The following is a 14,878-nucleotide window of genomic DNA, read 5'->3' as shown; positions in this document are numbered from 1 at the left end:
TAGAAGGGAAAATAGTTTTAGTTCACCAATGGGCCCATTAAATTAACATAGGTTATGAGTGTGGCTTTTACAAGGAAATCAGCCTTTTGATTCTCAACCCTAGCTAGGAGATAGAATTAAATGAACAGTCAACAAACATAACAAAAAGGTTTTTGATGTCGTGAACCACACCATAGATTTTTTTGTCGACGCCAATTTTTAAGATGTAGAGAAACTTTATTGTTTGGTAATGATAACTCTAATGAGAATTTGGTTATCGGAGTGAATCTTGATGTTTGAGACATCTAGGAGTACTGCCGACTGGAGAGCCGAGAGAACGGTGGCTTTCGCCATTAATGGTGAATCACATGCATGTGTAGTAGAGAGCCTTGTTTCTCTGTGGATGTTGCAGAATCTGAGAAAATCCAAGGTAGACCCGTCTGTTTCGTATCCCTTTTCCACGCCGCATCCGTATGACATTGTAGGCAGTTCAAAGTCGGGGACCTCGAGAGTTGATGATTTCGTCGATCTCTTTCAGGTAGTTGGTGGTTTTTTTTTCACTATTGGTTGTGCTTTTAACCATTCCCTTGCTGATTGAAGTCCTTTTGTTGCCACATCCTTGTCTCCAATTTGACATTTCTAGAAATCTCTTTGCTCCAATGCACGGCGTCGTTCAACGAGTGTTTATTATAAACCGTTTATACATTGGTTTCAAATGCATTCATTCATTGCAGGCTTTTCTTATAATGGGCCTATAGAACAAATGCCCGTAATGGTTTTTGGAACCAAAACGAACCATGGAACAAACAACAACCGTGGGATAGAAGAAGCAAATTAGTTATATGCTTTGCTTTATAAGCCAGCATCCCCTAGTTGGCTCGAGATTTACGATACGTAGATAATGTCTACATTTGTTTTCTGATACTCCATATTTCGATTTGTTTGGAATGTAATGGTACCTCTCGCAAGGGTAAAGCCACTACAAGAAAACACGCCGAATTCCGACGGAGATTCCGGCGGACGTTACAGGCGTCGGACAATTTGGACGGAATTCTGACCGATTTCCGACGAAAACAAAAAATCTGAAGTCGTCGGAATTCCATCTCCGTCGGCTAATTCCGACGAATTTCCGAGAAAACAAGGGTCGTCGGAATATTCCGACGACTTTTCGACGACATTCCGATAAATAATATAACCGTTGTAGTCGTCGAAAAGTCGTCGGAATATTCCGTCAAATTTCCGACGATATTCCGATGAAAAGATATAACCGTTACGGTCGTCGGTATTCCGTCGGAATTTTCCGACGAACCAAGTGACCGTTGCCGACAAATATATATGACCGTTTTATAGCCGTTCGAGATTGGAAAATACTGACGGAATTCCGACGGAATGCTTTATATCTGTCGGTATTCCGTCGGAAAGTCGTCGGATGTCCGTAAACAATTTCCTATAAATGCAACCCCTCCCCATTCAACTCATTCACACCTCATTCTCTCTTCTTTCTCTTTAGTCATAACAATTCCGTGAAAATCATGTCTTCAGAAGCTTATTATCGTTCGTGGATGGATAAACCTCATTTGGATCCCAACACTAATTTGCTTACGGAAGAATACGTTCAAGGGATTGGAGAATTCATGAGGCTTGTTCAACAGCAACCGGATGCAAAAAGTGGTATGTTAAGATGTCCCTGCTCTACTTGCAATAATAATAAGGTTATAAAAGAATTTGATGTTTGGACTCATTTGTATATGAAAGGGTTTTCACGTAATTATAAAGTTTGGTACCTTCATGGGGAAACTGGTTATGAATATGGTAGTACTAGCGAACCTCAGCCTGTTAGTGAACTTCAGCCTGATATTAGGTTAGAAGAACCTAGAACGGATATAGATTATTTAACTTGTACTAAGGAAGATGAACTTGTAAGTTTTTTTTAATTATTTATCTTTATATTTTTTAAATAAATATTTTATATATTCCTTGCCTAATAATGGCGGTTTTTTAGATCGAAGAAAATGACGGTAATCCCGTTGATCGTCTCCAACTCATTAAGGTGGCTCACACTAACAAGAAGACGGGTCAAATTCAGGATCCCGTGATCAAAGGTGTATTTGATTTGGTGGAAGCTGAAATAGCAACTCAATCTCAGCCTCTCTCTGATGACAGCGATTCTACGGGAGCTTCAACCAACTTGTCCATATTGCAAATAAATGAGATGGTTGAAAAGGTAATTTTTTTTATTAATATATTTTTTTAATAATGTCGATTACTAATTTGTCTATATTTACTAACTTTAAATATTTTTGTAGGCGGTTCCTAAAAGGAAAGGAGGCCGTTTAGTTGGGTTGGCCCGCCGTGCTTCTTCGTATCCGGCGTCTTCTTCGCAAGCTCCGTATGCCGATCCCATGATTCTCGAGGAGCTACATGACAAAGATGAACGGATTGGGGCATTGGAGGAGCAGAACACCACTATCCTTTCGGAGAATGCCACTATCCGTTCGGAGAATGCCACTATCCTTGCTGAGCTGGCATCCCAGAAGAAGTTCAACGCCGAGATAATGCAGAAGCTAGATCGTTTGATGTCTTCGAGTTCTTAGTTTTTTTCAGCTTTTTAAAACTGTCTGAATGTTTTTTTTTTCGTTTTGCATGAATTTTAAATTTTCTGAATGTTTTTTTTCTATTTCGGTTTGTATGAATTTAAATTCTATAATATTATTAGTTTTAAATTTCAGATTTTATTTATTTATTTATTAATTTTTCATATAAAAAATATATATAAAAATGCAAAATTAATTCGTATTAAAATTGACATTTTCCGACGAACTAAGGCCTCGGTAAATACCGACGGACTATGATTCGTCGGTAAATACCGACGGACTCTTATTCGTCGGAAAATACCGACGAATGATGAGTCGTCGGAATTTACCGACGAATCATATTCCGTCGGTATTTACCGACGAATAATAGTCCGTCGGTATTTACCGACGAATCATAGTCCGTCGGTATTTACCGAGGACTTAGTTCGTCGGAATCTTCGGAGGATCCGTCTCCGTCGGTATATAGTTTTTTCGATGAACTCTGGTCTCGTGTGTCCGCATCGGAATATTGTCGGAAGTTCGTCAGAATGTCATTTCTCGGTATTCGTCAGAAAGTCGTCGGAAGTTCTGACGAAATTCCGACGAATTTTTTTTTTTCCGACGAAATGATACCGACGAACTCCTTCGTCAGAAATTCGTCGGAATAGGCCTTTTCCGACGAATTTCCGACGATTTTGGCCATCAGAATCCCCCTGTATTCTTGTAGTGAGCACAAGTTTGATTCTGGTGTAAGATAAGGAACTTTGTAAGATAGGATCATATGCATTTAGGATGTGCTTAGTAAAATAATTGTGATGTTAGAGAAGCTCGTTTTTTCAGTCATCAACGTGCAGATATACTTTTTCTCTCTTGATAAGGTGTTGTCTTCCTAATTGGTCTTTACAGTTTGCTTTGATGAACAATAGGCTGATGAGTCCGTTTTCCAGTCAGCAAAGAAGGGTTTGACCCTATCTCAGATTGGTGTCGTGGCTCTCACGGGCTGAAACAAGATTTTGAAAATTTTGGAAGCTCATGATACTTTTCAAATCCTTCCAGGGTTTCCTTTAGTTAATTTTTTTTTCTAGACTAAACCATTCAAGGTAGACAACTAATATATATTTCCTTATAATTTCCCTGAAGGTCTCGCTCCTTAGATTCCTGAGGATTTGTATCATTTTATCAAGAAAGTAGTTGCTATCCGCAAGCATCTTGAGATAAAGGAAATAGAAGAATTCCAAGTTTTGGTTGCTTCTTGTAGAGAGCAGTATATCCACCGTCTTGCTCGTATACAAGAAGCTCCGTCCCGTCTTGAAGTAATAAGTATAAAACTAGTTGCAAATTTTCGTTTTTCTGGTTTTCTTCAGGTAAGTAAAGATTGTGATATACAGTATGTACTAAGCATCTTTCATCTATTTTTTGTGTTATAGTTTCGAGTTCAAATATGGTAGAATGCTAGATTCTTTTTTTCTTTTTAAAATGCTAGATTCTTAAAACAAATAAAAAACCATATCGTCAAATCTACATTGAGTTTTATTCCGACTTTGTAAAATCAAGTATAACATACCGTATAATATCACAATGCAAAAAGAAAATTTATGATTTATCTAGAAAACTATACACACTCTTTCTCTTCACTATTTTATTTATGACCAAAAATCCCACCAAGGGTAATTGCTGCTAGATTGGTCTAAGAGAGATTCAGAATTGAAATTTCCCCAGTTATCGGATGAAGTCAAGCCACTATCATCAGCTTGCTCCACAATGTTTATGAGCTCATGATTGGACTCTTCCTCAAATCCAAAATACTCTGTCTTAATGTCGTCATTACACAAAACAATCCCTTGATTTAGCCTGACTTCTGGCTCATACTTTCCATTATCTGACCATGTGCTGCTGCTTAGAGCAACTCTTTGTTCACCACAACACTCTTCATTCCTTTCTTCTTTTGTCTTTTGCATCTCTTCATTTAGTCTCTGCAACTGCAGATTAATAGAAATTCATTAAACTCCAAAATATGGTAATATTCTTTCTTTGCTTCTATTATTTTTTTTGTTTATTTGATGTCTTTTGTCACTCTGATATATTTGATTTTTTCGACCATATAATTTTTTTACAAAGGTTAAAAAGGATGTTATCGAGTTTATTCCCAAAACAATGAATATGTATGGATGTGCCAAGATTTATTGGCTTGTTTATACTTTATTTTCTATTAAAATATATTTATATTATTCTGTCTAAGTCGATAAAATACACACATGTATATAAGTATATAATTTTACTTAGATAAATTTGATCAATTTTTGTTTCCATCTCTTTTGATATATAGATGTACATGATGATGAGAAGAAGTATGTACCTCAGAGACTAGTGCTTGCTTTTCTTTCTTAATGATTTCAAATTGTGAAGCCAAGTTATTGTAATTGGCTCTAAGAATATCATACTCTTTCTCAAGCTGTTTAGACTTCCAACGAGCCCTCTTGTTCTGAAACCATATAGCCACTTGTCTTGGTTGCAGCCCTAGCTCTCGAGCTAACTGCACCTTCTTCCTCGGCTCAAGCCTCGTCTCGGACTCGAATATAACCTCAAGTGACTTGATCTGTTCCTCACTAAACCTCTTATGATTAGTGCCCTTCCTCATCTTCTTCTTATTCATAGTCATGCCACTATTAATTTCGCTGAAGCAACTGAAAAAGTCGCCTTCTTCCATGGTTTTCACCAGATCCTGGAAGTTTCTTGCTTTCTATAAGGAGAGAAAATTTTGGATTCTTTTGTTTCTTTTGTTTATTGTTTTCCTGGAATCTCTGTATTGGCGAGTGACATTGGCTCTTTATATATATGTTCGAGTTACTGTGTGTAATTAAATACGCTACTGCTACGTAGTGTAGGGCCTGAGATTTTTTTTGGGTGTGATAAACATTGTGGAACTACAGGCTAAATAAAATATAGGTCCAATATTTGTGGCTCGACACGAATTGGCGCATGTCTCTTTCAGTTTAAGACGTATTTTATTTCGATGTGAACTAGTCATCTAACTACTAGTAATATTAATTTCCCAACTATTTTATTTTTAGCTTTTGAGATAAATATGTTCTATGGAAGTTAATATATTATACATAGATTGACACAAAACGGACGATACAGTTGTGCTATCCTCGAATAATCGCTATTCACTGATATAAAAGAATGAAATAAAACTTATATCGTAGTTGGTTACGCGTTCTGAAAATACTTACTCTGGTTCAAAAGAGTCATGGTATTAATTTTCTCGAGTTAGAATAATTTTAATAATGTTTACTAACGGTTATTCCATCCACGCTAGCTACTATATAGAAAATAGTGTATTTTACTATACTATATATAGATTTCTAGCAGCTTAATGATCTTTTTTTTTTTGAACACTTTTTTTTTGAACACTTGCAGCTTAATGATCATTTTACACTGTTTATACATGCAAAAGCACAACGATCACTGAATGCCTTTACAAAAAAAAAAAAAGCACAACAATCATCATTTAAAATGTGACCGCACGGCTTTACGATATACTTCTTTTGTCAAGAAAATATTGATGGGTAAAACAGATCGTATACGCAATAATTTTATTTGATCGCGTAGCGAGATTTCACGTTCACATATCAGTATGTTCGATGGGTGTTACAATACATCACAAATCATAAGATTAATTGTCATCTGAGATTTTGAGAACCCATTTGTCGTCACTCGCACGCAAATCCTCTAGAGATCAATTACGTGAAACACGTTATGATGTGACGTTTTTATTAGATTATCATATACTAAACTCAAATCTTATCTTGATTATATTTTTTTATAAAAGAATTATCTTGATTATATTTCCAAATTTAAATCTAAATTAACCATGGTTAATTTGTGATTGTATGCAGTGCCGGTATTTGGTAGAAGCGGATGAAGCTCCTGCTTGCGGCCGATTATTTTAGTTATTAGTTTCGGCCACATTTATAAAATATCCTCTGTAGCTCAGTGGTAAACTCATACATTTCTACACTATCAACAGAGCACGGATTCGATGGCTAATGGTAGCTATTACACTTTATTTTTTATCTTTATTTTTTTCTTTAAAAAGTGGTCATATTTTTCTTTTTTGCTTCTAGTGTTTCAAATTCTAGGACCAGTTCTGATTAGTTCTGATTGTACGCCGTAAGTTATAAGCAAATAATTCTTCAAGTCTTCAGTTAAGATGCAGTACCAAACTAGTCTCTGCAAACATTATAATAATTCTTTAAAAAGAAAGATGTGCCTATATTCACATTCACATAGGGTATACTAGTTTTATAGTTTACGCGTTTACTTACACTACACGGAAAACAAAAAGATGGTCACGAGTTTATTCCGAAAAAGAAAGATGATCACGGGATAGAGCCTAAAGGATTTTAGGTTTATTGACTTTCATGCATATATTTAACTAGCAAACTCAATTGTTAGATTTATTGACTTTTTGTAATATCTTTTTTCTGGTGTAACAAAAGGTGGTCCCTCGTATTGTAAATTGAATCTGAGTGGCGGTAATTACAGCCATAACCTCTTTATCACTAGGTCAACTCAACGTTGGTTACTTTTTGTAATATCAATCGATAATTAAACTAACTCATTTTTAACGACCTTATTTGAACAGGATTTGTTCTATAGACTCGTACCTCTGTATCCTTGATTTTGTGTTCAAAAAAAAAAAAAACTAACTCATTTTTATTAAAATCCATTTGATTTCTTTTTTTCCCCTCTTTTATTTATTTGTAACATGGCCTTTTCAGCTTTTATTCTAAAAAGGAAAAAAATAAAAATTATTGTATATCCGTACAAAATATATTCCTTTCATTTTCGGACTGAGTAGTAAAACATATTTCCTTATTTTTAAACTCTTTTGTTTGGCCACCATTTCTATAAAAGATTATTTTCTTGGGTCAAATTTCTCTATTAAAACTAAATTTATTTTTCTTCGTGACAAAAATCAAAGAAATTAGAATATAATTTGGCCATTGAATTACTGTTTATCACGAAAATCAAATATAAATTAAATATTCGTCACTAAATCTTTCACAAATGGCTGAATATAATTTGGTGTTGTTTCACAAAGCAATGGATTCTTTTTTTTTTGGGTCAGTCATCAGTGAAAGATTTATCACGAATATTTCATAGAAAAGTTTAGAGCGAATGTTTCTCAAAAATAAAAAAAAATCACAAAAAGTTTTAGAGTGTTATTGGATAGCCTTTTTAGAGTAAAAAATCAGAGTAAAACTTATTTTCAGCTGAGTTACGATTGAACAAAACCAATCAGGATAAAAAAATATTATTTGATGCCGAGTAAATTATTTTGTTTGTTACTTTTACTCCAAATTTATCTTTTCTCTTTCATTTTTTTTCACTCGTTTCCACCTGTTTTTATTTCTTTTGGTTACTCCGAACTTTTAACAATCGCACCCTTAGAGTGAATGGTTTGTTTTAAAGAGTGAACGGTATGAGGTGTTAAAAAAAAAGAGTGAACGGTATGGTTTTTCTTGGTATTCAATGTAATAAATTAGATATGAATTTCAGACAAGTAGCAATCGCAGTTGTCAAAATCAACCATTTCTGCAGTGCCATTTGGCACCATTCAGAGAGCCAAGTTGACAAAAAGATGACATGGTAATAAATTTGTGGTTGTGACTGAATATGGCGTCCGACAAATCAGCACGTGTCGACGTTCCCTTAAATACAGCCAATGTTGATAAGAGGCGTAAGAAAAGATGATTCTCTAGTTCTTTTTCTTTCATTTTTGTTAGTTAATCGTTAAATTAGAATAGAAAATCTGGCCCGTTTTTTCAGTTTCGATTCTAAATTTAATTGGTTATGGTTGGTAAAGACATCAAAGCTACAAAATTATCGTTTCACTCATGTTAAAAGTTGTTTTATTGAAGTAGCTAAACATGGTCCTCTAAATTTAAGTTTTAATCTAACGTATTGACCCACCTAACTAATTAGTTCATATGTTGTATAATCACTTTATTTCTTCTCATCAGGTCGAGTTATAGGAAACTGATCGTATACGGCTTTAATTTCAAATTTTCATCATTTCGTAGATTAGATTCAATTCAGTTAATCTGCATGAATCTAACCGATCATAAAACTATTCAAAATCTTTAGTATTTATCTTGTCATGTATTGTTTGTATTTTCTTGTATATTCTCCTAACTTTTTCGCCTTGACTCAGGTAAAGCTTCTGGAATTATTAATTATATATGTAGTGTTTTTTTTGGTAATCACACTATATATGTAGTGTTTAAAGACAAAAGAACATTTACTAAACAGAGTAGGAAAAACACACAATAACTTTTTTTTGGTAATCCGCATGTATAATTGCTTTTCTGTTAATTTATTATAGGCACGATAACTTTTACCTAAACTTAAAACATTGAAACTGAAAACATTGACTGAGCTTCAGTTAAAAAAAAACATTGAGTGAGCTCCATGTCATGAAAGATGAAAAACTGATCGAATTTAAACTTACATGTTCGGTGTACCTTACATTATACTTATACACACACATAATGACATACATCAAACTGATACTAATATCCACCTTATTCAAGTAGGGTCCATGATGAGATGCCGGTCCAATAAGGAAAAGACATTTATTTCACCACCGTCCTAAAAACAATTTATATTCGATGACAATAACCTTTCCAAAATTTTTTTTATAAATAACTTTTTGTAAAGTAATCATTATTTTATGGAGGCTTCTTTCTTTCGAGTGTATTTCAGGATTAAATTATCTATCACGTGAATCTCTGTAACACAACTCGGGTGCTTATTTAACTGCATCTTCTGGTAACCAAACAAAGATAAATAAAGCTGCTCGACGTTTCTCATCAAGTTAACTAGATAGCCAAACTATATTTTATGACATGTCAAAAAAAATAAAGCCAACAGTCGAAAAATTACCTTAGTCCGATCTAATCCTCTTAGATTGTCTAGAGTGTTTTAAACTTCCTAAGAGAATGACTTGATGACGTGATGTAGCCATATATAACAAAACGGAGTTGGCATGTCGATTAAGAAGGTCGTTGTAATGATACGAAATGTGGTATGTGTGATTTGTACAGTTGACTTGAGATAATGAGCTAAAACATAGTATACCATATATTATAATAGTATATAGATTGTCTACTTTATACTAGGACGATCGAAACAATTTTATATTTTATGAAAGCTATGTGGACAACATAAAAAGATTTCTAACACAAGTTTAGCTTTGACAATGCATATCAGAGTGTGCTATTTAGCGTTCGGATGCGTTTGCAAGTTCTTAGTAGATTGTCAGGGACATCTTTTGAATGAGTTTGGTTATTTCTTGGATTCGGCCCATATTAATATTCATGGCTCAATGAAAAATATCTATAAATAATAAATAGGGAATTTGCAGTGGATGACATAGAAAACTTATTTAATTAGCTATATGGACAATGCACTGTGCATTTTTATATAATCCAAAAATATCCTTATTAGCACCCACTAGCATAGACCTGAGACATGGATATAGCAAATTTATCAACCTCCTTAGATTATGGAAATTTTAGGTGTTTGTTCATCCTTTTAAGCTGATACGCAAATGTTTTTTGTTGGGTTTTCTCGAAATCGAAGTTTGGAAGTCTCAATCTTGAAACCTAGAAGCACTCGTTCATCTTCAATTTACAAAAGTGAAGGCCATCTAGAAGAACTCAATCATTCAGTTACAGTCAATCAACAAGACAAATCAGCTATGGAAGGACATATCTTAACCCTCAATTGCATGTCAGAGCTCAATATTATCCTCGTTATGCAAATACTTTTGAAAAGTGACCATCTACCTAATTACCATTCTGTTTATGTATATTCACCTAAATTGGCCTAATAAATAACCCATGTTATCATTGAACCAAATGATACAAGCTACCACTGGTAGCAACGTTGGACTTTTATTGGTCACAATCGATCCATTATTTATTGGTAGCCACATTGGACTTTATCGGTCACAATTGATCCATTTGTAGATGTGCTTATCCCTACGTATCCCATCCTCCGTTCGAAATTACGCTAGGCGTTAGTCGGGCGGCCGGCTCACGCCTAGAGAATTATGGAAAAATCGGGGATTAATCGGGGAGTACTCGGGGCCTAGTTTTTTGTATAATTTATTGTATTTAAAAAAAATAAAACATAATTTAACTAAACTTTTAAAGAAAATATGTATTAGATTTTTAGAGATCATACAAGATAAATATTTTTTCCATTACACATCTGATACAAAAACTACAAAATAAACTCCAATTCATGGGATAAACAAAATATAGATTGTCTTGATCTTCAGTCCGCCAAAAATATAATACAAGGATTGCAAGTGTTCATCCTTTTTGTCATTGAAGATCAAGAAACACCATGAATTGAAAAGATGTGTTAGGAATTAGCTACTGAAAGTTGAAACATACACCTGCAATGACAAAGAAGAAAGCATATCAGAGTAAAACATACAATCAAAAGAAGCACAAAACAAACAACGATGCATCAAGTTAGATACAAAGACAGCAACTGACATAAAAATATAAAGACATCAAGTCTAAACACTAACCTTACTAAATAGGTTGTTGTTGTGATTCCCTGAAAGTAGGAATATCTTGATAGACATCTGGTTCAAACTCCATATCTACGACATATTCTTCTTCTTCTTCAGATTCAAAATCATCATCATAAAGATCTCTTACTCTTGGAGCTTGAGTAGAAAGCAGCAAACCAAGATCACTATCTATATCTTGTACACGTCCCACAAGCCATTCTTCAACTGTGTCCTCATTACCATCATCGAAGATCACATCAGCATTGTTCTCTCTGATTTGTTTCTTCTTGTTAAAGAGCTTTGCATTGAATTGGACATACACTAGGTTGTTTAAACAGTTGACGTCTAGTCTGTTTCTCTTCTTTGTGTGTATCTGCAGTAAACGAACAGAAATATTTTAGTAATGAGGTCACAGTTTTAAGAGAAGATAACTAATAAACTAACCCCCTCAAAGCTACTCCAATTTCTTTCACATCCGGAAGAGCTTGATGTTAAAGCAAGGATCCTTGTTGCCAATTTTTGAAGAGTTGGTGCGCCACATCCATATGTCGACCACCAATTACCTGAGATTAAGCAAGTGATACATTTATGATGAGTAAAATATTATAAGTGAATTAAAGACAACTAAAGTGAACAAGCAAACCTGGGTCAAAGTCACCATCCTTATTCTCACAACCTTTAATTGCTAAAGCTCTACCAAAGGAACCAATTTTATTCTTGTAAAGACTGAGCTCATGATTCACAACGCTATCTTGCTTCTCCAAGTCTCCATGATAGAAAGTTTCTACACAAGCTATGAATCCTTCCATGACTTCAAAGTCACTTTGTATGGTGGAGTCTTTGTAGAAATAAAAAGGATTGAGAAAATATGCAGCAATATGCAAAGGACAATCCAACCTATTTTTCATCTTCTCATCGATAATACGAAAGATAGGTCCGTAATTCTTCTCCAAATGATCTGATGCTTCCTTGATAGACTTTTTAGCTTCTAACATCTCACCATAAATGAAGCCAAGAGAAGGCACTTTCTCTCCATCAGCTAGCCTTAGAACTTTAACTAGAGGACTGAAGATCTTCAACACAACCATCACACTGCTCCAAAATCCATGACTCATAACAATATCAAATGCATTCTTACCCTTCACACACTTTGAGTGCTTACAATCATGCCATTCATCACTACTAAACATGCTCTTCAGTTGTGCCTTCTTGTCATATAGACTATTCAATGTCAAGAAACAGGTAGCAAACCTGGTCGCTCCTGGTCTGACTATATCCTGATTCTTCGTAAAAGATCTCATCAATGACAAGGTTTTGTGATGAGCATAGACAAAGATAGTCACAGCCTTGGCTTGATCAATTATCTTAGAAAAATATTGAAGCTTAGAAATTCCCTCAAGCATCAAATCCAATGTGTAAGCAGCACATCCTGTCCAAAATATCCTTGGTCTCTTCTCTTTTAGCATCTTCGCAGCAGCCACGTTGTTGGTAGCATTGTCTGTGACCACTTGCACTATCTTTTCAGATCCTATATCTTCAATCCACTGGTCAATGTATTGGAAGATGTAGTCACCAGTGTGAGAATCCTTAGAGGTGTCTTTTGATGAAAGAAAACATGTACCTCCTCTTGAGTTCACACACAAATTCATTATACTTCTTCTTTTCATATCAGACCAAGCATCTGTCATCACTGAGCAGCCTTCCTTCTCCCATTCTTCTTCTAGACTCTTCAACATTTCTTTTGTCCTTTGACGCTCTTCATTTAACAATGGTTCTCTCAGCTGATATTGACTTGGAGGCACCCAACCAGGCCCAAACTGTCCCAATGCTTCACAAAATAATCTGAAAGAGTCATTGTCTATAGCGTTGAAAGCTATATTTGACTGGAAAATCCATCTAGCACAATACTGGCGGACAGCATGAGTCTTCTCTTTAGAAATGGCATCATGAATACTTTATTGCCGTTTTTGTGCAGCCAAAGAAGCTTCAGGATTAATGGAGGTTGCAAAGTGATCAATGGGACCTTGGAAGTGAGGACTTTTAAGAGTTCCAATCTGTTTTTCCAACTCCTCAACATTATTGTCTCTATTTATATTCACTTCTGCTCTCAAATCTTGATCATGCTTTCGTTTCAGATTCTTCTTCTCTTTTGCATCAAGAATTGCCTTCTTACATTTATCTTGATCAGCTTTTGTTGACACAGGACATGCTGCCACATTCCCTTTGACATGAGCAATGTGTTCCTTCATTCTAAAGATCCCACCAGAAAATTGTTTCCCACACAACTTGCATTTCACTTTGTCCGCATTTCTAGGATCACACAAGACTCCATACTCCCATCCCACATCGTTTGAGTTTCTTTTGAGAGGGCGAGATGCATCTGTTGGTAAATTATCCATCCCCTGTAACAATGATCAATAATTTCAGAAATCAAACCAATTAAATCAAGTAAAGAAGTGACTAAACTTAACAATGTCCCGAAACTAAAAATATTAATAACTCGTCTAACAACCTAATATGAGTTACACAGAGGATTAACAATTTATAACTGTAAATTGTCTGAAACCAGAGTAAAGAAAACAAAGAAGAGAGAAAAGTAATATAGGCTATCTCACACTTTTACAAAAGAGGAGACACGATTCAGTTTCAGTTCGTCGGCTGCAATTTCACACTTTCCTTTTCTTTTTTTTTTTTTTCACACTTTCCTCTCAATAATTTTTTAAGGGTTTGTAAAATGATATTAAGTCACGAAAATGAATGTGTGTGTTCAATAATTTGTCTTGGGCTGCTGTAAATTAAAATGTCTTTGGGCCTCTTAGTTGGATTTAAAAGCTTAAGGCTTACTTTTTTTAAAATCAACCGAGATTAGACGTCCGCGTTTTCTTATAATGCGGTCTAAGCGGCGATAAATCGTTCATCCGCCTCACCTCTCCGATTTTGCCCTACTCGCCGCGCTTGACCTCCGCACACCGCCTAGGCGGACGATTACGCGGCTAGGCGCCCGAGTTTTCGAACACGGATCCCATCTAATCTATTAAAAGAAGATTACAAAATAAAAATACTTCTTGCAAGTTATTTACGCTAATATATTATTTAATGAACATATCTTTAAGTTCTTTTTCTTTTACGTACTAATAAATGTATTTCCTAGATCTATTTTAAATAGAAAAATGTCTAAAGCTTAAAATTAACTCCACAAAATATTCTTAATATAAAAAACATTCCAAATTAAAGTATTCCTAATGTATTGCTATCAAATTAACTAAAAATAAATCAATTTTTTGTATAAAATCTATATTCTTGACTAACCATATAGTTGATAAACAATTAAGTATTAGAAAACCTAAAATAAAAATGAACAACGAGATTCTTTTCATATATATATACTATCACATATATAAAATAACGTCAATTGTTTTTATTAAAATCGTTAATAGAATATTTGAAAACCCAAATATTCCTTTTATAAAACTACTTCATAGTAGAAAATTAAATGTTCTATTACAAATCATAATATAAAATCTTAACTAATCAAATATGATATACTCTAAAATATTTTAAATTAATGTGGAATATTTTATCGTAAAATATTTATACTTTTTAAAAAATATTTTAGAAATTAAAAATGTTTTTTAATTAATGTGAATTATTTTGTCTTAAAAATAGCATCTAATACCTAACTACTTATTCCTAAAAATTAAAATGTTTAAAACACATGTAAATAATCAAT

The 14,878-nt window shown here is 34.3% G+C and overlaps 1 protein-coding gene and 1 pseudogene across 1 annotated transcript; both read right to left on the bottom strand.

Annotated features, from left to right (window-relative positions):
* Positions 1-4,059: 4,059 nt before the first annotated feature.
* LOC103862806 (homeobox-leucine zipper protein ATHB-12) lies at positions 4,060-5,369 on the bottom strand. Its single transcript, XM_009140496.3, has 2 exons — positions 4,909-5,369; positions 4,060-4,531 (listed from the first exon to the last, which is right to left on the bottom strand). The coding sequence occupies exons 1-2, from the start codon at positions 5,257-5,259 to the stop codon at positions 4,196-4,198; spliced, it is 687 nt and encodes a 228-aa protein (XP_009138744.2). The 5' UTR covers positions 5,260-5,369; the 3' UTR covers positions 4,060-4,195.
* Positions 5,370-5,904: 535 nt separating this feature from the next.
* Positions 5,905-13,580, bottom strand: LOC103863292 (annotated as a pseudogene).
* Positions 13,581-14,878: the final 1,298 nt, after the last annotated feature.

Source organism: Brassica rapa, chromosome A04 (genome assembly GCF_000309985.2).
Source record: "Brassica rapa cultivar Chiifu-401-42 chromosome A04, CAAS_Brap_v3.01, whole genome shotgun sequence".
In the NCBI taxonomy this organism is placed as follows: Eukaryota; Viridiplantae; Streptophyta; class Magnoliopsida; order Brassicales; family Brassicaceae; genus Brassica; species Brassica rapa.
Note: the sequence above shows the minus strand (reverse complement) of the source record. Positions and strands in the feature narration are given on the sequence as shown.